The sequence below is a fragment of the Denticeps clupeoides genome, chromosome 4 (genome assembly GCF_900700375.1).
Source record: "Denticeps clupeoides chromosome 4, fDenClu1.1, whole genome shotgun sequence".
NCBI classification, from domain to species: Eukaryota; Metazoa; Chordata; class Actinopteri; order Clupeiformes; family Denticipitidae; genus Denticeps; species Denticeps clupeoides.
This window is the reverse complement of record NC_041710.1, coordinates 2491363-2515387: the sequence shown is the minus strand read 5'-3', so window position 1 is coordinate 2515387 and position 24025 is coordinate 2491363. Positions and strand designations below refer to the sequence as shown.

Below are 24025 nucleotides of genomic sequence, written 5' to 3'. Positions count from 1 at the left end.
ATTTTTTTCCATCCCTTCTTTTTTCCCCCCCCATTCACTTCGTCTCGTTTTTATCACTCCATCAGTCACACTTCCAGTCTTCCACCCACGACAAATTAAGTCTCTTGTATCCACCCGTGACCGTTGGTTATGTTAGCATGCTAATATGTTAACATGTCTGAAACATATCTCACGGGGTAACATGCTCATTTTTAACATGTCCCAAACATGAACAAATCTAATCCTACACCTCATGCCAACTCCCCATCACCGGTTTTGATGTTAGCATTAGCATGTTAGTATGAAAAAAAAAATGCAAACAATCTCAAATTTCAGCCATTTCCACAAAATTAATTAGTTTTACCATGTTTCCACTCTTCCCCGTTTATTCTTCTCTTCCTCTCGGCTTTTAACTTTTTTCTCTGCTTTCCAAGCTATGATAAAATTCGTTCACAAACTTCCCATTTCTAGTTCATACTCCATATCAGACACCACAAATTATTACACATGCAATAAAAACAAATCTTTTCTAGAGCATGAAAGCGACAAAAGCAAGAATTAAAAAGATGGCGATTCCACTCATGAATGTAATAATTGTGTATTAATCATTCACAGCTGTTTGATGCAGAATGTGGTCAAGCGGACCTTTCCCTGCAGCATCCATTACAAATAAAACGGTAAAATTATTATCTGCGTTTGAGGGTGAGAGTCCTTGTAATATATTATACTATACAATGATTTGAGACGAGGTGTGCTGCCAGAAAGCCCGTCTGCGGCGCGAAGCATGCACTCTGACGGACGAAAAGCAGCCTAGAAACATCATATATCAAAACCACACCCCTCGGGGATAAATAATAATAGTGCAGGAAGTACATTCAAATACGGATCAGACGTCATAGTGAGCATGCCACCGAGTCTACAGTACAGTGCATAAAAATAAAAAATAAAAAGTCCTTCCTGAGCTACTTCAACAGATCCCTTCATTCATCAAACTGCCCCTCGGGGACAAATAAAAGTTTTTTTTTGATTCGATAGCGTTCAGATTTAAGGTCATTCACTACGACATTTCACTAGTTCAGGAGAACCTGGACAGGACCTACAGATGCACTGCGATTCTTCACGGCTTTTAGATTTACACACGATCAGCGTTTCTTCTTTCTTTTCTTCATGAAAAAAAAAAAAAAAAAACAACATTGTGATCATCCTTCGGCTGCACAAAATAAAAATAATGGAACATCGGAGAAGGAGAATGTACACAGAGCCCAGTTCTGGTCAGCGTTGTTTATTCCTCGCCGGGTGGGGGGGGTGTGAACGAAGCACGAGACGGGCTCGGACGGGGTCACGTTCTTTTTGCGCAAAAGCTTTTCAAAACAAAAAGAGAGTCAAGTGTTCCGACGAGCAGAAGCTACACCGAGCGCGTCTCCATCTCGATCTTCTCTTCCGCCTGTGGCGGCTCTGGCTCCTGGTGGCTCACGTTCGGCCGGACAGTCACCACCGGCCCGCCGCCGTGGATGGAATGGAGGAAGTTCCACGTCTCCTCGGAGATCTGGCCGGAGTCGGCGCCTGAGCAAGAGATAAAATCTGCAACTGTGAACAATCATTTTAATTACACACTTTTGTTATATTCTCATAAAGCGCTGACCTCACAGCATCGAGGAAATTAAGCGAGGAAAATGCTCACAATTTAAATTTTGTGTGTACAATCACTCCATTATTTAATGCATTCTTTTAATCCGATCAGGGATCCAGAATAACTAACAGTTGTACTAACACGATCTAAAATTAATTTAAAGTGAAAATGTGTCCTCTGTATTGAACCATCACCCTTGATGAGCAGTGGGCAGCCATGACAGGCGCCCGGGGAGCAGCGTGGGGGGACGGGACCATCAAGGGGACCTCAGTGCTGTATTAATGACAAAATGTCTTACCCGGTTTAAGCGTGATGTAGCCGTTCTTATTCATGGCTATTTTAGAGTTGTCAATAGGCCCTGGTGGATCTTCTGGTAGAAGGTTGCAGGCATGCAGCACAACAGAAGTTAAAGCATTAATACAACTCGGTGCATATATCAGCTATCAGTAAGCTTCGGTGTGTTCCACTTACCGCTGTCCTTTCCCTTCACAAAGCCCTCCCACTCACGGAACCACTGCATGCTGATGCAGTAAATGACCACTGGAGACTCCTCCTCCTGGAAGGCTTTATTCAGCTGATCAGAGAGAGAGAGAGAGAGAGAGAATAATAATTTCATCCCTCCGCAAGATGAATCAATATGGCTAGGTTATCCGGGGAAATCCAGTCCAGCTCATGCATCAGTGATGTAAACCCAGACAACGTTAGGACCCGCCCAGGCTGCAGATCTTTACCCGAACAAACATGTCCAGCTCTGTCTTGCGGCGTTTCTCCAGCTTCTCGATCTCTGTCTGACACGTGTGGCAGACGTACAGGTGGTTAATGGCCGGCCCGCCTCCGTACCTGTTCACAACCGGAAGACGTTCAGCACATTTTCTCAACGTGTCTCCTACTGTATGGGATGTAAACTGAACACTTCAAAACGCAAGCTCGCCCAGCACCAGGATCAGTTCACCTGCTGTAAAGGTGGTCCCAAACGTTCTGTGGCAGCATCAACACCAGGTCTTCTATGTAGGAGGCCTTATGTGGCGGCACACCTGGGTGGGTAAAATAAGTAGCCTGTAACTAAAGTGGGCCATAAAACTGTATCTGAAAATAAGATGAAAATGTACGGGACATTGGACAGGGGGCGTGGCCTGGCCCGTACCTCCATGAGCGCACAGGAAGTCGTGGTTGGAAATGGGCCCCGGCTCAGCGAAGGTCCTGAATCTGTTGAGCCACTGGCGGGAGATGTAGAACTGCAGCAGGCTGGGCTCCATCATGTTCAGCAGGCCCGACACGCGCCTGCGCTCCTTCTGACAGTCCTCGCTGCTCTTCCTGCGCGCGCGTGCACACACGCCATATGAGCATCACATTCCGTTAAGTTCTAACATCGGCAAATGTTCCTGGGTCTTACTTGTAGAAGAGAACGTAGGCCTCTGCATTCTGAACGCAGGACTCGGACACCTCCGTCACACTCTGGTCATCGAACTCGTACCACAGGTTGTTGAGGTCGTTCCGACAGTAGGCAATGTAATGTCCGCCTGCCAGAGAGATGTTCACGCCTCAGACCTCCAAACCAGGACATGAACCAAGCTACGGGGCAGTGGTGGCCTAGCGTGCCACTGAGGTCCCGTCCCCACACGCTGCTCCCCGGGCGCCTGTCATGGTGCCCACTGCTCACCATGGGTGATGGTTAAATACAGAGGACACGTTTCACCGTGTCACCGTGTGCTGTGCTGCAGTGCTTCACAATGACAATCACTTCACTCTCACTAATGATCTTTCATTCGGTTTCTATAGATTTTGACTTTACGAAACTAAGAGCCCTGATAAGGGCTAACTTGTCAGAAAAAGAACATGCTCAGGAATTGTTAAGTGCTTGACAAAAAAATAAACATTTTGTGAGTGTGTGTGCATGTGTGTGTGTTAGTGTTAGACTCGTCTTAAATACTTTTTAAACAAGTGGGTTTTCAACTGCTTCTTAAAGTGGTCGTAGTCTCGGCTAGTCGAATGGAGCAGGGCAAGTTGTTCCACCAGCCAGGGACAAATGATGCAGCTCGTTCCTGCATAAACCACTAATATTTTATGGTTATAGCGGCACTTCTTTCATCTCTTTCTCAATAATTAAAAAAAAATAACCTGACGATGGTGGCAGAGAATTACAAATCAAACGAAAATTCTCACTTTAAATAAAACTAATTTACAGCATGCAACACACTTTTACCAATCCCAGAAACTAATCAACAAGCAGCGAATTGCATGGAAAGGAGCGGCACTATAGACCAGAGGATCATTTACCGCACAAGCTCAACCTGACCAGACTAAAACGATCGAGGCCGAACCAGATTTCCCAAACTCACTGCTGGCGGTGCCATGGTGACAGATGACGGACAGGAGGTTGTAGGTGGCGATCTGGGCGGAGCTGTCCTTGGCCAGGAAGGGCTGGAGGTCCAGTCCTTCCAGCGGGAAGGAGACGTGGGTGGAGATCTTGGTGGAGAACATGAGTTCGTGTCTGAAGCGCTTCAGGTGGATGCAGAGGATCTGGGGAGAGACGGTGAGAGAGTAATTTAAAAAAAGTGCCAAATCCTCCTGAAGATCCAAAAAAAAAAAAAAAAAAAAAAAAAGCAGTGTGATGAGACCTTACCTCCGGCAAACTCTGCACTTTGCAGAACTTGACGCCGTTCCGTAACCTGAAAGAAGGCCAGAGTGGTAAAGTGGTAAAAACACTACAGAACCTTTCAACTCGGCAGATGTGGAAACTCTTACTTTTTGCATTTCTCACAGCTGTACATGTTGTCCCCTGTTCACAAAAAACGCAGTGAGGCGTTAGAAAATGTAACTTTTGAACCTTATGTGCAAATTTTGGTAAATTTGAACCTCTCTCACCATTGAGCTCATCTCGAGCGAAGAAGGCTGCCAGGCAGTCCTGCAGGGTGACCACGGGACCCCAGAACCAGCTGTGAGACAGTTGACGGAAGTAAAAAGGACGGTCCGGTGTGAACGTTTGGCGGTGCGGTTTAGAGTTTGCACTGAAAACACTGACGCCGACCTCTTGATGTACTCCATGACGAAGGCGATCCAGCCCTGGGGAGCGTAGGCCTCACCGCAGGAACCCGCCTTCACCAGCGCCGTCTGGTGGGAGGACGAGTGAAGCTTGGCCAGGTCCTCCTTTCCAGGAATGGGCAAGGAAAGGTCCTGGAAGTTCTCCAGAGTTACAGACACCTGGAAACCGTTAAAAGTGACGCGATTGTCATTGTTGTACACTGCAGCACAGCACACGGTGAAACGTGTCCTCTGTATTTAACCATCACCCTTGGTGAGCAGCCATGACAGGCGCCCGGGGTGTGTGTGGGGACGGTGCTTAGTGGCACCTCAGTGGCACCATCGGGATTCGAACCGGCAACCTTCTGATTACGGGGCCGCTTCATTAAGGCCCCTTTCTTTGTTGCCTTTGCCTTTAAGAGTGTGTCATTATTGACATTATTGACGTTAATTAATTAAGCCCGAATTTTCATGGATCGAACGAGCCACAGGACTCCCTCAGGATGGGAGTCAAGTTCACTTTTAATCACACGACTGACAGGACGGGAATAAATTACTCCAATTAACATACGTATCTGGCGCCCCGGCCGCCACTCACCCTGTCACAGGTCAGACACTGCACCGAGCTCACGATGGTCCCGTCAAACACGTCCGAGATCACGCTGCGGTACTTCTTCTGCCGCTTGGACTTGGGCGGCCCGAACAGGGGAACTGCAGGGTCACGGTTAGGGTCAGTACGGATCAATGCCCGCTCTCGTGTCTTTTAATCTGCGTTTTGGTGTCCGTAAGAGCTGCTACCTTTCCTGTGTGTGGACGCCAGGCTCGGCCAGATGGCCGCTGACTTCGGGGGGCTGCCGGGCATCTTGGGCAGCATCGCCTCACTGGCGCCGGGGCTGCGAGGGCGGGCACTGCCGCTGACCTGCACATCTGGGCAGGAGTCTGAAACGCCAGGTCACAGGTCAAGCTTGTTATATACTTAAGCATGTTAATGAGAGAAAAAGGTTAATGCATTTTAATCTAGTTTAAAAATATGATACCAGCCATCATTATTAATGGCAAACTGATCTAGTAATTAACGTTCCCAGAACACGTGTACCTGAGCTTCGGTTCTGCGCTTTGATGGCACCCTGGCTGCTGATGATGGGCGCCGGCTCGTTGCTGGTGTCCACGTCCTTGTCAAGGTCCCCGTGGGAACCAGCACGGTACAGGTCATTGATGAGGTTTTTCTCCTTCTGCCACTGCAAGTTGGCCTGGGCGTCGTCCGGGATCAGCGTCTCCGCCTCGTTGTGCTCGTCGTTGACGTGCCCGGCCACGCCCGAGCCCGCCCCCTCGCTGCAGGAGTCGCACGACAGGAAGTCGTTGTCAGACTGGCTGCGGTTGTCGTCATCGGGGCCGTCGTCCATGGGGATGGGGCTGGTCTGGTCGTCCAGTTCGGGGACGGGTTCCTTCAGCTCCTCGTGGAGCTGGTCCATCAGGCAGCGCAGGAACTCCTGAGAGTCCTGCATGAGGGGAAAAAAAACAAACGGTACGCGATATAAATTTCAAGATGTTGAGCATACCGGCCTACCGCAGAAATATCTGCATCACATGTGCGATGCCACGCCTACTCGCTGCACAATGCAGCTTGACCTGAGTAAAGTTACTGAGTTCTTTAGTCCACAGACATTCACAAATCTCGCTGCACAAATCTCGCTGCACTTTTGACAGTCCGCAATGTTTCAAAAATCCAGCAAAGTTCTATTAAAGTCTGTCATATACAGAACTCACTGCTAACTTTTTTTTTTTCCCCCTCAAAGATATTTTAAGGAAGGGCCCCCACATCTTGTGAAATTCTTTTTTGGTATCACTTATTTGAGTAGCGTATCTTTTCGAGGCTTTGACAGGACAGGTGTCTTCCTCTTGTAAGATGCTTTGGAGAAAAAAAAAAAAAAAAAGTAAAGTAAAGTCATTAGGTCCCTCATCCATTGAGCACAGGTGAGAAGAGCAGCAGCCTTCCATCTGAGTAAGACTGCACGCCCGGCTAAAAGAGAAGCAAAAGATGGCATCCGCCATTTTACCGGGATCAGACATGCATCATCACTGATGCCAAAAAACGCAATCAAAGGGTTAGGTTCTATACGCTGTTCGAGGACAGAAGAAAGGGTTTGAAATATCTCCCTCCAATATTTTTCAAGGCTAGGACAAACTCACAGCTAACTTTACTGAGGTCATGACCTTTACGGGAGAGATGTTATTTTCTCTAGAAGATTCACACAATAAATATTCTACATTCATGGCTACTTCGCAATGTCTAAAAAGTGTATGATAGGATTCCTGCTGCAGTGCCGGTGCTATATTAATCCCTTTCAAAATCAGTGACAATTAAATATACAGATCAAATTATAGAACGTCTACAGTTTAATTTATATCGCAATATGAATTTAAGATGTTCCTCCTACATCTTATTACACATTATACGTAGAGTCATGACTCTTTATAACTTTATGTTCCAATGTGTTTAAAATATGAACATGTTTTCCAGATTAGTCATAAATATATCGACTCTTCGTTAGAGCGTTTAATAGAACCCGCTCTTGGTGATTTACTACAGTTCTCGTGCAGAAACGTCCATTATTACAACCTGCCCTGATAAAAAAAAAAAAAAAAAAACTTTCATTGTTCCGAAGCGCCCCTCGTTGACATGCTAATTAGCAGAGAGCCACCACCATGAATATTCAGCAGCGGTGACAGGCAGGGGACTGAGTACAGCGACGAAGACAGAACGTCTCCATGGAATATGAAAGGCCCCACACAAACAGGAAGCATCCAAAAGGGTTTTCTGAGGTGAAACTAATTAAATTGCTTCAGAGCGAGCGAAGGATTCGTGCAGAACTGGCCACAGTCACACTCCCTGATCCGTTACTGGCCAGAAAATTCCCATCATGCCCCTATGCTGCGGTAAAACGAGCATCACCTGCTGGGAATACCCGCGGAACATGGGGTTGACCGTCTTTATCCCCTGGAACAGGTTTGTGGGGACGACGTATGAAGGTCTGCAGACAGAAAGTAGTGTATGCATTAATTTGGAGTTTAACAGCAAGGATCACCGCAAGCATCTACACGGTTCCTCACCTGTTCTTGTGCCACAGGTCTAAGACCAGTTTCTGGTAGATCTTGCAGAGGGCCGGCTTCTTCTCAGTCCGCACCAGACCGCTGCAGTCCATGAAAAAATGGGACAGGGGGGGGCTGTGTGGATGAAGCAAACACACAGAGTACATCCCGAGTGATCTACTGGATCTTCGGTGATCTTTTTAATACACCTAACTAACTCCACCCTGGTCCACCACCGGAGCAGCAGGAATGACCAGGAGGAGTGTGAATAAATGAAGCACTGACTGCTGTGAGAGGGTGGACAGAGCGAGGAGACGAGGGGAGCTCACCAGTGGGACAGGGCCTGGAGAGCAGCGTTCATGTAGCAGGTGTTCCCCACGTTCTTCAGGCCCGTCAGACCTGCAGGAGAACGGCAGGTTGAAATCTGGGAGCCACAACTCTCAACCATCTTTTCTGTCCACTTTAAAATTCTGAATGTCTCGGCTCCGGCCTATTTATCAGACCTTCTCCATTCCTACACCGTTCTCTCAGGTCTTCAGACCAGAGACTATTGTCAGTTCCTCGGTCATATTACAAGCTCCACGTCTATGGAACGACCTGTCAATCAGTGTCAGACAGGCACCGTCAATCACTGTGTTTAAATCTCATTTAAAAACTCACTTTTACATCCTGGCTTTTAACCCAGTGTGACGTGGTTTTATACGCTGTTCTAATGCAGTATTATGTGGTTTTACCCTTTTACTATGTTGTCTTCAATGTTTTCTGTTACATTTTAATTCTAATTGCTGCATGTTGTCTATTATTTTATCTTTGTTTATCTTTATTTTTAATGAACATTTTGTCCATGTTGGTCCTGTCCCTATTAATTTAATAAAAATGATTGATTTTAATGTACAGCACTTTGGTCAGCTCCTTTGTTGTGTTAAAGTACTTTATAAATAAATATGGTACGTTATTTCCACACCTCGAGTTCGTAGTTCGTCCTCTTCCTCCGTCTCCATGTCCAGGTCCTCAGATGCTGCAGCTGCCAGCGCCCTCAGGGAGGCGGGGCTAACTGGCACCCTCGCATTGTTGTCCTGCATTCAGAGCAACGTGGTCACGCTGTGGACACGTTAATAAACGTTATTTGCCTTATTTATGATGTTACCTGGCTGGGCATCTGCAGAGTGGACAACGGCTCGCTGGGGACCAACGGGGACGGCGGGCCCAGCTTGCGCTCCAGAAACACCTCCTTCCCACAGGCGTAGCACCACACCCGCAGCGTGGTCAGGTTGACCGTCAGGTTATGCTGTGTGTCCTACAGAAAGTGGGAGGAGCAACGGCAGGTTGGTCCAGACACATCATTAACCAGGTTGTGTGAAAGACAGGCAGGGGACAGGGAGAGGGGACACGTCCATGCTCCTAAGGTCAGGGCGGGGTCTGGACGGAGCATGTGTGTGTAACAGCGGGTGGGACGATGGCTCGGCTGCATTATTCATGTGGCCAGATTAGCTTTCAGCAGGAGCCAGACGTCAAACCGCTGCAACATTTATGAAGCAAACCACAAAAATGGGCAAATATATGTGTGTGTGTGTGTGTGTGTATACGTGTCTGTATGTGTATACAGTAAAGGCCAAAAGTTTGGACACACCTTCTCATTCGATATGTTTTCTTTATTTTCATGACCATGAAACTCTCACTGAAGGCATTAAAACTATGAATGAACACATGTGGAGTTCTGTACTTAACAAAAAAAGGTGAAATAAGTGAAAACATGTTTTATATTCTAGTTTCTTTGCTCTGATTACTGCTTTGAACACTCTTGGCATTCTCTCAATGAGCTTCAAGAGGTCGTCACCTGAAATACTTCTCCAACAGTCTTGAAGGAGTTCCCAGAGGTGTTTAGCACTTGTTGGTCCAGCTCACCCCAAACCATCTGGATTGGGTTCAGGTCCGGTGACTGTGGAGTCCAGGTCTCCACTTTTTGTTAAGTACATAACTCCACATGTGTTCATTCATAGTTTTGATGCCTTCAGTGATAATCTACCAACGTAAATGGTCATGAAAATAAAAACACATTGAATGAGAAGGTGTCCAAACTTTTGCCCTGTCCTGTATGTGAGCTTGTGTGTATGTGTCAGTGTGTGGGTTATAACTGAGTGTGTAAGAATGTAAAATTAAAACCTCAGAAATGAGATGTGTTTTATTGGACTAAATAAGGAGAGAATTAAATCGTTTCATGGAGTCACTGAAGCCACAATCTGTGAGGACGCCACGAACCCGGCGTTCATCCGGTGATAATTCACTGTCAGGAGGCTTTTTACTCCAGATCCCAGCAGCATCTGGGACTCCCATATTCCACCCGTCTCTGGGCTGTGCCCCGCCCACATTTCTGGAGGTGGAGCGGCCGACAGCCTGGTGCACAGATAACAACCTGCTCCTCAGCACAGCGAAGACCAAAGGAAAACGGACATCAAACCACTTTACATCAGTGGGGACGGTGTGGAGAGGACGTTCACATCGCGGAGGACCTGTCCTGGCGAAGAAGGCTCAGCAGAGACTTTATTTCCTGGGAGATCTCTCAAAAACTGCTGGTGTCCTTCTTCTACCGCTGGTGCGTTGAGAGCATCCTGTGCTGCTGCCTCTGCGTGCGGTTTTGCGGAGCAGAAACTGACCAGCCCTCGCCATTTCACAAGAGCACAAAATATCATAGAGGACTCGTCACATGCCGACCACGACCTGTTCCGACTGCTGCCAATCAGGAGCATGAAGACCAGGACAAACAGACTCAACAGCTCCTACCCGGCTGCCCTTTGATCCATTTTCCAGCTCTAATCCAATTTCTTTCTCATGTGCAATGAGCTTTCTACCTCACCCTTTCATTTTTATTGCATATTTTGCATTATATTAGTATATGTGCTAGTTGTCTTCCTTTTCAGATTGCCCTCCTATCTTTCTTTTTTTACATTCAGAATTTAAGATACCGCTCCAGCTCAGGGACGCCATCTAATTTCATTGTATAGAGTGGGCCATTTATATGGATACACCTTAATAAAATGGGAATGGTTGGTGACATTCAACACATTTTATAAGGACCTCAGTGGCGCCTTGGCGGCTTGGGATTCGAACCCACAACCATCCAATTACGAGTCCACTTCCATAAACGTGGGACACCTGACTCACCTGTGAGTGGACAGTGCTGTGGTCTGCATGGGACTCTCCACAGCCTACGTAGGGACACCCGTTCTGTGGGGGAAGAACGGTTACGTATATATTAGTCACAGCTGATTACAAACACTCCACTAACGTATTTATAACGTTTCGTAATTCATGCAGCGGGGCAACAGGTTTTCTGATATCAGGTCATCGATCTGGACATCAGCAGATTCAAATATTATCTGAGAGAAGTGAACTGAAATAAAAATGAAGAAAGCCTCTGTTGTGCCACATGCCAGTAACTGTATATCATCTCCATTTAAAATAAAGTTCGTGATATGAATTAATACAAATTATTAAAGCCCACTTCAGTGTCCAGTCCAGTCCTGTCCACTCACCTCGAGACACGCCCAAAGGTTTGGTCCCCCAACTTTACAGTCAATACACTGGCCCTGAAAGGCAGAAGAAATTCTCATCATTTTCATCATCATCATCATCATCGAGATTCAGGTGAGAGCCGCTGTTATGAAGATGACCGCATCATGTGGAGGATCTGATCTCCCAGGTCATGCCTGGTTACTGACCTCGTCGTACGTCACATTTTTGTGGACGAGTTGACGTGTGTGTGTGTTACGACTCACATGAGATTTGTGGATCAGCTCCTCTTTGGTGATCTCACCGACACACTCCAGATGAGGACAGTCGCTGTTCGCGCCGGCCGGCATCACGACCTCGCTGAGAGGGAGAAGATGAGATCATCCACTCGAACGCAGGCTTCTTCACCGAGGACCGTGTATCCAGACCCTGACTGGAGAAAATAATACAAGAAGAAGAGAAAATCTGTAAATATAGTGTTGTATTCACCACATGACATTTATTAAACTCGCTAAAACCGAGAATCAACAGAATCATGGCCTCTCGGTACCAGACCAGCCCGTCCAACACAGAGACAGAAAATCATCCCTGTCCTCAGATCTGATGTACATATACAGTCCCAGATCAACTCGTCCAACATAGAGGCAGTGGTGGCCTAGCGGTAAAGGAAGCGGCCCCGTAATCAGAAGGTTGCCGATTCGAATCCCGACCCGCCGAGGTGCCACTGAGCAAAGCACCGTCCCCACACACTGCTCCCCGGGCGCCTGTCATGGTGCCCACTGTTCACTCATGGTGATGGGTTAAATGCAGAGGACAAATTTCACTGTGAGCACCGTGTGCTGTGCTGCTGTGGATCACAAGTGACAATCACTTCACTTCACAGAGACAAAAAAACATCCCTGTCCTCCGATCTGATGTACATCCACAATACCACACCAGCTCGTCCAACAGAGACAGAAAATAGTCCCTGTCATCCGATCTGACGTACAGCCACGGTCCCAGACCAGCTAGTCCAACATAGAGAGAAAATCGTCCCTGTCCTGCGATCTGACATGTCCTGACACATCTAACGTAATCATATTCTTGTTCTGTCTGCACTGCGCTGCAGCAGGTTAATGAGCCTCGGTCCACTTTTCCTGGACCTGCAGACATGGTGGACCATGATGAAGTATTTATGAAGGCAGCACCTGGGTCATGTGACTTCTGATTCGGCACATTTTCTGCACATCTTTTTATGATGTGTGCAGGTTTGCAGTTTGAAATGTTTGGATGTTTGTTTTGTTGCAAAAAAAGAATAATAAAAAAAAACGATTCTGCTCCACAAACCGCCAAGGACCCGGCGTGTGGCGGAGTGACGGCGGCGACATGCTGCGGCGCTGCCTGTTAGCCCGTTAGCCCGCTAGCTGGCTCGCTGTCCGGCCCGACCTGCTCCGAATTGCCCCGAACTGCCCCGACCTGCAACAAGGTTCACGCCCAAACCCGCGAATCGACCAAAATCCCGGTCAACACACACACGCCGTGCGGGAGGAGAACCAGCCGCCGGGCCGGGTTTTACCCGTCATGTTAGCGGCTACCAGGCGCGTTTGACAGCTGACGGCGAGCGGGCTGATCCGCGATAAATTCACCCGACAACCTCAACCAGCACGCCGCAAACACGACGCCAGATAAAAACGCAGCAGCTGCTGCAACCGTGACCGGGCAGCGCGGCTCCAACCTGCGGGGAAGCGGCGGGGCTCCGTCCTCAGATCCGACCAGGAGTCTTCCGGTGGAGCGACGTGACGCAGGCGCGAAAACGCGCGCGCGCACACACACACACACACACACACACACACACACACACACACACACACACACACTCAACGCACCACCACATGCTCAACACACACAACACACACACAGAACACACATCACCACATATACTCAACACACCACCACATGCTCAACACACACACACACACACACACACACATCACCACATATACTCAACACACACACACACTCAACACATCACCACATATACTCAACACACACACAGAACGCACACACACTCAACACATCACCATATATACTCAACACACACACACACACATCACCACATATACTCAACACACACACACACTCAACACACGACCACATGCTCAACACACACACAGAACACACACACACATCACCACCACTCAACACACACAGACATACTCAACACACACAACACAAAACACCATACTCGACACAGAACATATTTTCATCACAAAACACCACACATACTCAAAACACACAATAAAAACACGCAGGTTTTCCTACTATAGAATGCTAGTGCTGGGCGGCTTCTTGCTAAACTTAGATCTCTAAGGTCCAGAGGGTAAACTTTGCATACTGCATGTGATTGGTAGGTAACCCAGCACCCTTAGTCAGCGGGGTACTTTAATTTGATACAAACATGAGTGTGACGTTAATTCGGGGACGAACTCTTAATTTGAAACAGCGGTGTACCACCGGAAATGGTGGCGGACGACTGACCTCTGTGATTCTGCCGTTACATATTAATGTGATTAGCAGCTGCTGCAAGGACCATGTTAATTGGCATTTGCTGGCATAAAACTAATTGTAATTTCGTTTATTACTCCGTGTTTGAGTTAAGTCTTCAACTTCTGATTATATAACAAGAGGCTTCCTCTGCGGACCTTGGGCCGCGTCCGAAACAGTTGAGTTCACTGCACAGGGCGCCCTGCAGAGGATGAGCAGAGAGATTGCGCACGCAGCCCGTCTCTCTTTTAACCAATCACGGGCTCCCGTTGGACCACGTGACTTATCTCCGCTTTGACCAATCAGACGCGGGACCAGAACTGTCTTTGGCGCACGTCGGAGATCACGGCACCGGAGCAGCGGCACGAATGTCGGCCCAGGTAGGCGGCTGCGTCCTCCACACGTCCCTCCGTCATGAGTCTCGATTCTCTCCTGATGTATGGAGGCCCGTTTCCTCCACATCCATGTCGGTGTAGTTGTCAGGATGACTGCAGTGGCACGTCACGTGTCGCACGTGTTGTAATTGGATGTGACTCTTGGCAGGAACGTGGTGGTTTTAGCTGGAGCAGCACGTTTCTGGAACCGACGGCGTAAATCTTCTTCCTTTTATTTGCAGCCTCGTGGAGAAGAATGGCCACGATGGCCATGATGGAGGTCACACTGAAGAACTCCCCACTGTCCATTAAAATGGCTGCTCTTCGCGTGGTGGACCTTCCCCTGTCCGTCTGCAGCTCCCTCGGCCAGGTGACCAGAAGTTGATGTTCATGCACTGAGGAACGTGTCCTAGTGGAACGTGAGAGTCCCTCGCGGCTAAAAGTGGCTGGTGAGAGGGAGAGTGTTGAAGGACGGGCTCACGTCATTCGAAACATCTACAGAAATAACCAGGCAGGAGGAACTAACTACCCACACAGACCTTTTTATTTCTGACACCTGGAAGATGGTGGCCTAGCGGTTAAGGAAGCGGACCCGTAATCAGAAGGTTGCCGGTGATGGTTAAATACAGAGGACACATTTCACAGTGACACCGTGTGCTGTGCTGCAGTGATAATCACTTCGCTTTCAAGGTCCAGAGTTTGACTCCAGGCTTTTGTGTTTGTGTGGGCGGAGTTGGTCCTTTCACCACAGAGGACATCGTTGCTGCTCTTCACAGTCTGTCTGAAGGTGCTCGTCCACCTGACCTGCGAACACCGTCTCACTCTCCCTTCTTCCTGTGTTCTAGGTGAGCATCAGTAGCGGAACGAAGAAGCTCCTGGCTGCCACCGCGTTCGGTGCCATCTCCCTCATCCTCCTCGCCCGCCGCTTCCAGAGGAGGAAGGGAAAGAAAAACGCTCTGTCCCCATGGCAACCGGAGACGTTTGACCTCCTCAACACTGTCCTGTCGGAGAAAGGTTCCATTCAAACATGCAGTCACCTCCATAAAGACATTGTCACAGTAGGGATGTAGTGATGCACCGTGAATCGGCTTTGAAGCCGTAATCCAGTAGGAAGCGCACTAATGCTCGGATTAGGAATGCATCTGAACCACAACGCATATAAATGTTGGGGCAGGTTCACAAACTTCGGTGGTCTGCAATGGTGCAGTAATCAGCGACGGATATTACCGTTACCGGCCTGTGGAGCGAAATTCCACTATGGCAGTAACGTAAGATCCAGAGAAGAGGGTGTTGACCATGTTATAGTGCTGGAAATTGTGGCAATAAAATGCAATACCCATTCTGTCAATTTGTGAGCGCCAGGACAGATCGATGGGAGTTTGTTTGATTTTGTCTTTTTACGAGTGCGAGGTGGATGGGAGTTTGATTTTGTCGTTTCTTCAGCGCCACAGCAGGTGGATGGGAGTTTGATTTTCGTTGTTTTGTGAGCGCCAAGTTTGATTTGATTTCGTCGTTTTACGAGTGCGAGGTGGATGGGAGTCAATACTTCGTGGTTAAAATTCACGTTGAGCAGCCTGCTATAATGACAATTGCCTGGTCTGTAATGTTTAGTAATTTCACGCTGCCTGAAATGGCAGTAATTGAAAATATCCAGCTGTATGGCACCATCTGCAGGACTGGAGGTTGTAGTAGCATGCTGACTCATGTCTGGTGACCTTATTAAAATGGTAATGCTCCTCTTGCTGCTCCGTAGGCGGGAACGTGTCCGGTGGCCGACTGTCCGGCTCGCTGCAGAGTCTGGCCTCGGTAAGGCTCCTCAGCATCTTCACTCCGCTTGTTCTGATGCGGTAATGCAATGTTTTCTCCTCCGTAGCTGAAAAGCATCAACACGGCCAGTGCCTCGTGCTTCTGGGAGAGAGGAACCGAGGAGCCCGACGTCTGCAGCATGGTTACCATCCCCGTCACCACACCGGAGAACCTCTACATGATGGGTGAGGGACGAGGCGCCGCGTCCTGGCGTTGGCGAGGAAACGAGGCGGTCTGACTGCAGCGCTGTGCTCTGTGTTTGCAGGCATGGAGCTGTTCGAGGAGGCTGTGCGGCGCTGGGAACAGGCGCTCCGCTTCCGCAGCCGCCATGCGGAGGACGAAGACAGCTGCGCGTCCGTGAAGCTCGGAGACGCCATCGCTCAAGAGGCCGTGGAGGTGAGCTTAACATGGTCCAGGTAAACCGTGGTATGGACTCATACTCACGACGTGTCACTCACTACTGCGCATCAGAAATGATAAACGATGATGATACTTGATTTTGGTGGCCTGTCTTCATTTTAGTCTCGTCTTTGTCTAGATTTCATTTTAGTTTTTATTAATCTTGGTCTCGTCCAGACTTTTTTTTTTTGAGCACTATTTTAGTTTACTTTTATTACTTTTTTTTGTTTAGTAATGAAATTCTATTTAACCCAGTCAATACAATACAGTCATACAGTCGTAACCAAAAGTTTTCAGAATGACACACATCCTGGTTTTCACAAAGTTTGCTGCTTCAGTGTTTGTATCAGTGCTGTATTGAAGTATAATTACAAGCATTTTAAATTTCATCTCCAGACAATCATTTTTCCAGATGCCCCAAACAATCGGACATGGGCTTCATCAGAGTCCTCAGCGGTCTAATCTTTGTACTTCTTACAGAATATCAGTATGTCCTTGATGTTTTTCTTGGAGAGAAGTGGCTTCTTTGCTGCCCATCCTCCAAAAGTCTTCCTCACTGTGGGTGCAGATGCCCTCACACCTGCCTGCTGCTATGCCTGAGCAAGCTCTGCACTGGTGGCACCTCGATCCTGCAGCTTAATCATCTTTAGGAGACGATCCTGGCACTTGTTGGACTTTCTTGGGCGGCCTGAAGCCTTCACAGCATTTGAACGTCTCTCCTTGAACTTTCTGATGATCTGACAAATGGTTGATTTTGGTGCAATTTCAGTAACAGCAGTAAATGTAATGTATTCTAGCCTGTGAACTTTTTATGCAACACAATGATGACTGGACTATGGTTAACGGAGGAAGAACAACGATTTCAAGCATCAGCCTCCTTTTAAAGCATCAAGTCGGCTATTCTAACTCAATCAGCAGGACAGAATGATCTCCAGCACTCATTTCCCATGTTAACAAGAGAACCACTGAAATGATCTCAGCAGGTCCTTTTGTGGCAGGGCTGAAATGGGTTTCTGGAGTATATGCAAATTGGCATAATAAAACCAGAAGCAACACTCTTTCTGAAAACCAGGATGTGTGTCATTCTCAACTTTTGGCCACGACTGTACAAGTGCCTTGAACAGACTAAAAAGAAAATGTTTAGTAAAACCTTGTTCAAATTCTGAAATGGGTTATCTTTTCCACTTCGTTGTATAAAAAAACCATCGCCATATAAATATAACGCACCACAAGCATTCTGAAATATGAATAATGCCAGGAATGTGTGTTGAGTAAGTGATGAGGAACAGAAAATTAATTAATTCACGATTAAACGAGGGAAATGTTCTGTTTATCAATTTTGTCTAGTTTTTATTTTATAAACCATGTTTAGTCTCATTTTAATTTGGCAAAAATATTACAATATATTTTGTTATAGTCACATGAGCAGCATTTATGTCTTTATGTCTGCTAATTGGAGGTAAATCTGTGCAGCACCTGGAGAACAGGTGAATCATGTTCCATATTGATCCTGTATCAGTTCGTGACCCTTGACCCCCTGTCCGCCTTGCAGGACCTCAGTGCCGAGTTCATCCACAGGCTGGAGTCTCTGCTGCAGCGAGCGTACCGCCTGCAGGAGGAGTTCGAGGGGGCGCTGGGACTCTCAGACCCCGCCTCTCACGCCAGTGCCGGTTAGTGGGACGCTTTTACCCAGCATGCATCATATCAGTATGGGTCCAGCAGTTTTCCGCGTCCTCAGCCTGACCTTTAACCCTGCGGAAGCTGTAGGTTTGACTGGGTCGGTCATGTTCTCAGTAGGAGAAACTGTACCTTGCATTACTGTTGCCATGGCAACACGTTTTGGGCAGAGACGTTTGCCGGAGGGATTTTAGACTTACGGGTGCTTAGTGAGAGCCGATGACCTCCAACTCGCACATGCGGCCGTTTCTCCCAGGATCTGGGGTTCAGACTGCCACAGCGCCACCAGGTGTCAAATTTCAGACCTTCGCACCAGGCCTGCATATGGGGACATTGATATGGGGACAGATGACATAATAACAGTAATATAAAGGTCGTGTGGTGTGTTGAACTGTATCGGACCGCCGGGTTCAGTTTAGCTTTGACAGTATTACTTGATTAGTGGTTTAAAAGTGTGAAGTTTACAGAGTGTTACTGATGTGTGTGTTTCTCTCCCTGCCAGACCAACACACGGACATCTCAGCAAGGGAGGACCTGGATGAATCCTGTCTGAGGGACTCCATCAGCATCGCGTCCACTGACTCGTTTGTGTCGGCCGCTGAGGTGAGACGTTATGTTCTGATGAGGACGGACCAGATCTGTTTATCCAATCAGATGCCAGGAGCAGGAAATATGCGGAAACCTCCATTGCAGCCATTTTTTTGATCAGGGTGACTGTGGTTTTCTTCTAAACCCAGGATCATGGGTTAAATCATGTTTCAGTTGTCAAGCACACATACAGTACAGGCCAAAAGTTTGGACCCACCTTCTCATTCAACGCGTTTTCTTTATTTTGATGACCATTTACGTTGGTAGATTCTCACTGAAGGCATCAAAACTACGAATGAACACGTGGTGTTATGAAATAAGTGAACATGTTTTATATTCTAGTATCTTTGCTCTGATTACTGCTTTGCACACTCTTGGCATTCTCTCGATGAGCTTCAAGAGGTCGTCACCTGAAATGCTTCTCAAACCGTCTTGAAGGAGTTCCCAGAGGTGTTTAGCACTTGTTGGCCCCTTTGCCTTCACTCTGTGGTCCAGCTCACCCCAAACCATCTCGGTTGGGTTCAGGTCCGGTGACTGTGGAGGTCAGGTCTCCACTTTTTGTTAAGTACATAACTCCACATGTGTTCATTCATAGTTTTGATGCCTTCAGTGAGAATCTACCAACGTAAATGTTCATGCAAATAAAGAAAACCCATTGAGAAGGTGGGTCCAAACTTTTGGCCTGTACTGTAACGGCAAGAGTAACAAGGACAAACCCCTCCCACTATGTCTTTGGTCATGTGACCACAACCCCTTTACCAAAAATGGATGCAGAATCTCAGTGATATGACAGTGCTGCTGCGGTTGCTTTTTGTGGGCTCTGTAGTGGACGGTCTTCGTGGAATTTGGGGTATAGACCTGCACTTGAACCCCTGGACTCTTCAGTCCAGCAGACTGTGGGTGAATTCACGTTAATCTCATGAAAAGAAGACGTCTTTTACATGAGACGAGCTGCCTGTACAGGGCCTAGAAAAAGTATTCGCTCCCCCTTGGCTCACAGACCAGCTATGAGGACGTTAACCAGAGAGGCAGCACAGAGACCACAGGTCACCCTGGAGGAGATCGGAGGATCTGTCCAGAGGACCACGACCCAAAGCAAAACTCGAGAGGAAATGTGTTTGAATGTTCTAGACATGTCCAGACAGGAATCCAACTGAGAATCTGAGGTGAGACTTGAAGATTGAAAAGCTGGAGATGTTTTACCTTGAGGGATGTCCCAGTGGCAAGATGTATTCATCTCACAGAGACTTTAGGAGGGTGAAGGGTTTTCTAGCCATTCGTGGGAACGTGGCCCCCACTTGTCCCTCAGGTCGGGGTGTAAACTCGTCCCTCTCGGCCCTCAGCTGTCGGAGAACAGGGACCTGCGGGGGACCCACGTTCTGGGCGCGAGGTTCTACCAGGAGGCGCTGCAGCTGGCCGAGGAGGGCAAGATCTCCTGCAGAGTCCTGAGGTAGCCGTGTGTCCGCACGTGGGGCGCGTCTCTCGCCCACTGCGCTCGGTTGTAAACCTGATTCCTTCACGCAGGACGGAGCTGCTGGAGTGCCTCGGGGACGCCGATTTCCTGGCGAAGCTGCACTGCGTGCGACAGGCCTGTCAGGTATTTGGGCTGCAGCTCGGTTTGTGTTGTCATGGATACAGACCTGCAGTCCCAGCACTGATCTGTTCTTCCCAGGCCATTTTGAGTGAGAGAACCACGAGGGCGTTTCTGGCAGACACAGGAAAGAAGATCTTGTCGTCAATCATCGTGAAGGCGCGGAAGGTCGGTCACTCGCCGTTCTTTTTCCACTTGAATTCAACGCAGACGTTGTTGGGTGAATATATGCTGTGTCCGGTTCCAGAGTCCCAAGAGGTTTGAGGAGGTGTTTGAAGAAATGATCTGGTTCCTGGAACAGACTGAGCACTGGGAGAACACTGAGATGGAGCTGGCCACCCGCGGGGTGAGTTCTGGGTCCCCGAACTACACCAACATATGAAGCGTTGAGTGATTCAGTCCTGTCCTCCCGCTGATCAGGTCAAGCATTTAAACTTCTACGACATAGTCCTTGATTTCGTCCTCATGGACTCCTTCGAGGATCTGGAGAACCCGCCCATCTCCATCCAGAATGTGGTGAACAATCGCTGGCTGAACAGCTCATTCAAAGAAACGGTGTGTTATGGACACAAAGGCAAAGCACAGCAATGCATGACTGTTGCTTTGTAGATGGTTCTTCAGACTGACCTGTGGACATGTTCTTTCATCCCTTACTGTAGGCTGTGGCATCAAGCTGCTGGTCTGTTCTGAAGCAGAAACGGCAGCACATCAAGGTAGACGTCGATTCTCCTCATAGACGTGATGGAGCTTGTGATGCCCCTTCAAAGGAAATTTTTTTTATTTATTTTTGACTCATCTTCAGGTCCAGGATGGATTCATTGCTCACTTCTACGCTGTGTGTGAGCAGATCAGCCCGGTCCTGGCCTGGGGCTTCCTAGGTCCTAAAAGCTCCCTGCATGACTTCTGCTGCTTTTTTAAGGTACAGTGCAGAATCTCAAATGCCATCCACTCATTTTCATTACAGCCAGTAGCACAAGGTCTGTCATAAAATAAAATTCTGGACGTGGAAACTTGGGTAACTTTGTTCCAAGATGATTATGTGGGTGTCCGTGAAACGCATCATATGTCCGGCAAGTATTTTTCTGACTACATATAAAATTTAGCACATGCGACATGTTCTAATGTAATTTCTGACTAACTACCCACCCGTTTCTTTATTATTATTTCTGAACCTAGTTTTTTTAGGGCTGAAACGTTTGCCCAAAAAAAGAAAACATTTGAGGTAAAATCTTTGCCTCAAGGCTTCGTTTAATTAGTCAACTATTTTATCACTGATTATAAGTACCGTGCAGCAGCATGAGCCTGAATATCACAAGTTGAATTTGAGCTGAATATTATTTAAAATGTTGTTACTTATGGGCATAACACTAAAATAATTTATAATGTAATAAAGAGGCAAAAATCAGTGTTTAAAATTCAAAATCTGATGGAAATCAGCTACGCAACTGTTTAAGTTAGATTATTAGGAATACTTTAATTGTTTGCATTTTCTTTTTACTATTTTGTACCTTTATACTCAGATGGGCTATAGCAGGGGGTACATCACTTCTATTTCATTAAAATAAAACGAAGTACAAATAGGTTAACCTAAGATAGTCAAGTTGTATTTCATTTTTTTTTTCTATATAAATCGTACGTTTCACAGAACGGTTGATTAAATGGGCTCAGTTCTGGAGCCAATAAGCTACTTGTTATGCTTTGATATAATTAAATAAAATTCAACCTTTTTTGTGGAGAATAACAGCTTACTAATTTTTTTTTAACACACCATTGATATAGTTGTTTAAAAACACAAAAGTATGATTTACCAGAGTATAAAAAAAACCTGATCCTTAATTACAAGAACATTAGATAGTTTAGCCCTAGAATAGTTTTTTTAAAAAGGGAGGAGGCAGAAAGCATGATTGACAGCTTACATTCCTCATTCTAGACTATTTAAACCCCTCATCGCCACCCTTTCTCTTCCATTCTCTACACTTACCCCATGTACACAAACGTGATCACGCCCACTACCAACACAAACATGCAGGTTACCAGGCGCTTTAATTCCAGCGTTCTGATGGGTGAACTGGTGAATTAGTGAACATTAGTGACCACGCCCACTACCAACATGCAGGTTATCAGGCACTTTAATTCCAGCGTTCTGATGGGGGAACTGGTGAATTACTGAACATAAGTGACCACGCCCACTACCAACACCAACATGCAGGTTATCAGGCGCTTTAATTCCAGCGTTCTGATGGGTGAACTGGTGAATTAGTGAACATTAGTGACCACGCCCACTACTGACACCAACATGCAGGTTATCAGGCGCTTTAATACCAGCGTTCTGATGGGGGAATCCAGCTTCTATTCATATAAATCTAAATCTCTGAATGAAAAATAAAAGTATGGAATGGTGGTGTGAGTGGAGGGTTCCAGTCGTGCCGTTTACCAGAATCTCATCTCTCTGCGTCTGCAGGACCAGGTGCTCTTCTTCCTGAAGGACATCTTTGACCTAGAGAAGGTGCGCTACACCTGTGTGGAGATGCTGGCCGAGGACATGCTGCACCTGCTACACCGCCGGTCCGAGCTGCTGCTGGCATACCTGGGCGCCGACTTCCTGCGTCACCTCAACAGCTGCGCCGGCGCACCTGCCCACCTCGTGCCCACCACTCTGCTGGAGACCAGGGTGCAGTGAAAGGCTTTACACGAGCCTTGGATGCTTCCTTCTCCAGTTCAATCTTCTACATGCTGCTAAATGAGAAGCTTGTCACATGTTCTGCGTTTTCAATGTTTATTCTGAACACAGAGAGACCAGAAGACGTGCAGTTCTCTGGAAACACTTATGTTCCAATGGAGATTTATCTGGATTAAGATCCTCTTCAGATTAGTGGTTAGTAGGCTCTCACACACTACAGGAACTCCTGGTCAACTGCCTAAAAATAGCTGTTTATTTCTGTCATTTGAGTCAGGCCGCCTGCCCTGTACCAACACTTTCATCTGCGTGGCATTTAAAATCACTCTGTGGGGCAGGGAAAGAAAGACGCACGTTTCTTTTTATAGCTTTGCTGTATTTTAGTCTATATACAATTTATGTGGTCTAATAAATAGTTATTTCATTAATCCTTGTTATTCCAATTTCAATCCAAAGTGAAATATACATATATTAGTAAAAGTCCAGAAGAATCCGGTAGGTCATAAATTATTTATCTGTATAATTACGCTACAAACGCCAGGTTACACCCCACAGCACAAGTCGCAAGCCAATAAAACAGGCAATTACTGTGAGACAAGAGTTTTGAAAGGACAACTTTTATTAAATCAACATGTCAACACAGTATTCACTTATCTAACAACTCCAAAAAAAAAAAGAAAAAAAAAAAAAGTATAAAAACCAAACACCGAGCATGTCCACCGCATCATCACATGACACCATAGTGAGGTTTACCTCTAAGCCACGTTCCACATTCTCTCTTCTTTCTCTACACGCCCGCGCATTCTGCAGTCAACACTTTGCTCAGAAGGAAGGAGTGGCTCTCAGGCATAGAAACTGACCAGCAACCAAATCAGGAGAACAGGGGAAACAGATCACAACTGCGCAACACCACCTGCCTGTCTGACACGTCTCATCATCATAATCATCATCAGTAATCATTATCATTGTGTAAATGCACTTAAATCCCTAGTCAGGGGGAAAATGATCATTCAAAATATACAAAATAAAAAATAAACAGAGCTCGACTCAACCAGGAAATGTCAAAATGGCATGATGTTGAAGAATGGCATTTCATTAACACACACATGCCCCTGAACGCAGCAACAGCACACAGTTTTAAGCCTGAAGGTACTTGTTAC

At 47.0% G+C, this 24025-nt stretch overlaps 2 protein-coding genes across 3 annotated transcripts; one reads left to right on the top strand and one right to left on the bottom strand.

Moving 5' to 3' along the window:
* Nucleotides 1-548: 548 nt before the first annotated feature.
* On the bottom strand, nucleotides 549-13119 carry LOC114789145 (ubiquitin carboxyl-terminal hydrolase 33-like). Of its 2 annotated transcripts, none has more exons than XM_028978261.1 (24): nucleotides 12945-13119; nucleotides 11497-11663; nucleotides 11254-11307; nucleotides 10883-10945; nucleotides 8868-9017; nucleotides 8685-8796; nucleotides 8050-8119; nucleotides 7742-7855; nucleotides 7584-7662; nucleotides 5727-6129; nucleotides 5429-5569; nucleotides 5229-5341; nucleotides 4638-4810; nucleotides 4475-4545; nucleotides 4355-4388; nucleotides 4233-4278; nucleotides 3949-4129; nucleotides 3003-3129; nucleotides 2754-2923; nucleotides 2562-2643; nucleotides 2341-2449; nucleotides 2081-2183; nucleotides 1908-1979; nucleotides 549-1542 (listed from the first exon to the last, which is right to left on the bottom strand). In XM_028978261.1, exons 2-24 carry the CDS (start codon nucleotides 11578-11580, stop codon nucleotides 1385-1387), a joined length of 2709 nt encoding a protein of 902 aa, XP_028834094.1. In that variant the 5' UTR covers nucleotides 11581-11663; nucleotides 12945-13119; the 3' UTR covers nucleotides 549-1384. The 2 variants fall into 2 exon arrangements, with proteins under 2 accessions (XP_028834094.1, XP_028834095.1); XM_028978262.1 differs by having other exon boundaries at nucleotides 1908-1976.
* An 834-nt stretch (nucleotides 13120-13953) lies between these two features.
* Nucleotides 13954-23293, top strand: LOC114789163 (mitoguardin 1-like). Its single transcript, XM_028978298.1, has 16 exons — nucleotides 13954-14133; nucleotides 14370-14497; nucleotides 14973-15141; nucleotides 15881-15933; nucleotides 16001-16118; nucleotides 16199-16329; nucleotides 17885-18002; nucleotides 18512-18612; nucleotides 19941-20047; nucleotides 20122-20194; nucleotides 20270-20356; nucleotides 20436-20534; nucleotides 20609-20743; nucleotides 20848-20901; nucleotides 20991-21107; nucleotides 22650-23293. The coding sequence occupies exons 2-16, from the start codon at nucleotides 14384-14386 to the stop codon at nucleotides 22866-22868; spliced, it is 1695 nt and encodes a 564-aa protein (XP_028834131.1). The 5' UTR covers nucleotides 13954-14133; nucleotides 14370-14383; the 3' UTR covers nucleotides 22869-23293.
* The last annotated feature ends 732 nt before the right edge of the window (nucleotides 23294-24025 follow it).